This window comes from Phaethon lepturus, unplaced genomic scaffold, assembly GCF_000687285.1.
Source record: "Phaethon lepturus isolate BGI_N335 unplaced genomic scaffold, ASM68728v1 scaffold29148, whole genome shotgun sequence".
Lineage (NCBI taxonomy): Eukaryota > Metazoa > Chordata > Aves > Phaethontiformes > Phaethontidae > Phaethon > Phaethon lepturus.
Window position 1 is genome coordinate 1 of NW_010560202.1, and position 2,415 is coordinate 2,415.

At 59.8% G+C, this 2,415-nt stretch overlaps 1 protein-coding gene across 1 annotated transcript in view; it reads right to left on the bottom strand.

Moving 5' to 3' along the window:
• Window positions 1–311: 311 nt before the first annotated feature.
• The window catches only part of LOC104625861 (hexokinase-2-like), a gene marked incomplete at both ends in the record, with an annotated part of 3,103 nt that continues 999 nt past the window's right edge, over window positions 312–2,415 (bottom strand). Inside the window, 4 exons of the mRNA XM_010293608.1 lie at window positions 312–460; window positions 970–1,274; window positions 1,484–1,717; window positions 1,885–2,040. Coding sequence (XP_010291910.1) covers window positions 312–460; window positions 970–1,274; window positions 1,484–1,717; window positions 1,885–2,040 — 844 coding nt within the window. The remainder of the gene's footprint in view (window positions 461–969; window positions 1,275–1,483; window positions 1,718–1,884; window positions 2,041–2,415) is intronic.

Here is a 2,415-nt window from a genome sequence, read left to right on the forward strand (position 1 = left end):
GGAAACGGGAACGACGCTTATCCGCCCTTGTGGCGTGTGTGGGATCCAGGGAGGTTCAGTGATGTCTGGGAATAACACAATTTCTAACCTAAAACCCCGTTTCAAGTTGCCCAAAGCACATTTCAAACTCCAGAGCCTCGGGCAGAACTCGCTGCTGTGAAGGTGGGAGAGCACCAGCCCCCTCCATCCTCCTGGTTTTGCGCCCTGGAAGGCAGGACCAGCTCCCGTGGCCGCCGGCACTACCGCCTGCTGCTGCTGCTGCCACGCCAGGGAGATGCCCCGGTTCTCCACCTCCAGCTGCCCGTCCGTACCTCCTCCCCCGTCCCCTGCATGATCTCCACCGGGATGGAGTAGATCTTGTTGTGCATCTCGACGCCGCGCCTCATGCCGTTCCTCACGCGCACCAGCAGCACACGGAAATTGGTACCTCCCAGGTCCAGGGCGAGGAAATCGCCCTTTTCTGAAAGCCAAGAGAGAATCGTTAGGAGAGAGATCCCAGCAAGGGCCATCGTCAACGTGGCACAAAGCTGATCCAAATCTGCCCTCTTCCTCGGGGAGGACCAGAAACCAAGACGCGGCTGGGAACGGAGCAGGTAGGAAGGCGGCGGATGGAGAGTTGCTCCAGACTCGGGGAGATCACGGGCTTTCGAGCCAAGGGGCAGGCGCACACCCAAGCCACCGACAGAACTGGGAGTGCAACCCAGGACAATGGTGGTGAGAAACCTGCGGTGGTGAAACCCACGGGGAAAGCCAGGCTTTGTGTTAAGTCAAGTGCAGAACGTCCCGGAGGCTCAGCCGCTTTTCCCAGTATCATACTGGAGGTTAAAAACCTTTGTGCCACTCCCACCACGAAGAGGGAACTGGCCAAAGGTCCCAGCCCTTCCCTGAGCGGCGCGGATGTTGGGAGCAGCGATGGCGGCTCGTTGCCCTACGCAGGACATGTGTGGGCTTACACACACGGTACATCACCTGTCCCATCCGGCGTTGAGCACACGTAGGTGGGCAGCATTTTCACCGTCGCCTCTGCGTGCGTCTCCTTGCCCAGCCCATTCTCCATCTCCACCCTCATCCTTTCCTTCACCTCCAGGAGCTGCTCGTGGCTCAGCTTGAGGGCCTCCAAAATCTTCTGCCGTGCCTTGTGCTGGGCGGCCAGCCTGTAGGCCACCGCCGTCACCATGGCTGCCCCTTTGCCGCTGCCATCTTCCGACCTCACGAAACGGATCTCGCAGTCCGGCAGCAGCTTCCGCACTGTCTTATGGAGGCGCCGGGCAAAGCTGCGGAGGAGGAAAGAGGACCTGAGAACGCCACCGCGAGTGACGTGACCCTCCGGGCCGTAAGTGCCTGGGGCCCCTTTGGGATCCAAACGGAGGTGCCCAGGGGAACATGTGGAGATGCTCTGCCGTGCCAAGCTTTAGCACTGCTGGCAGGAACGTGCTCTCTCGCCCTCTCTCCCCACCAGCCTTGCCTATCCTCACGGACTCACTGCGGATGCTTCTTGTAGACGGAGCCATCCACGCCGACCGTGGACCGCAGCCGCTCCACCCCCTTGTTCTCCTTGATGCGTCGCAGCACGGCTGCCAGCGTGGCCCCGCACAGGTTGGCCGAGCGGGTGGAGACGATCTGGCAGATGCGGTGGGTGGCCACACAGTCTTCATGAGATGGCTCCAGGCCCAGCTTGGAGAGGATCTCATGGGCTTTCTGCAGCCCTTCTTTCTCCCTGCACATCAAAGAACAGAAAAGGATTCACGCCTGGAAATCCAGCTCTTGCCACCTGAAGCGCCCTGGTTTGCTCAGTGGATAGCCCTGCGGTGGGTCCTGTTTTCCCCCAGCACGGGTGTCAGGAGATGGGCTGGGACCCCGGGGAACCATCCGGATCCTACTTACTTCTCAATAGCAGAGACGTATCTGGTCTCAAAGTGGCCGGTAGTGAGCAGATCTGGCGTGAGCTTTCCTCCGAACAAGAGCCCTTCCTTGGCCATCTTCACCAGGATGAGCCTGACCAGCTCCCCCATGTACATCCCGCTGATCATCTTCTCAAACCTGCCGACGGGGGAAAGCACGAGATGCGTTTGCTCGGCTGCGTGTGCCGTGAGGTGGGCGCAGGTTGGTCTGAAAAACACCTGGCAGCCTTCAGGCCCAGGTGCCACCCAGGTAAGCTCTTTCCAGAGTCGTCTATCCCATCACTCGGCACTCCGCAAGGAGAACTTGTGGCTACCTGAAGGGGTACTGTCAGTTTGCAGAGACCCCCCCACCAGATCCCACCCGTGCTGCCGTTCCGGGCAATGGGAGATCTGTAGGACTTGGATGTGGACATTAGGTGGTGGTGTTTGCCTTGGCTGGCACTTAACTTCATCGGCCAGGGAAAGAAAGAGAAATCAACACATGCAAGTGAAAGGCTCACGAGGGAAGCAGGTG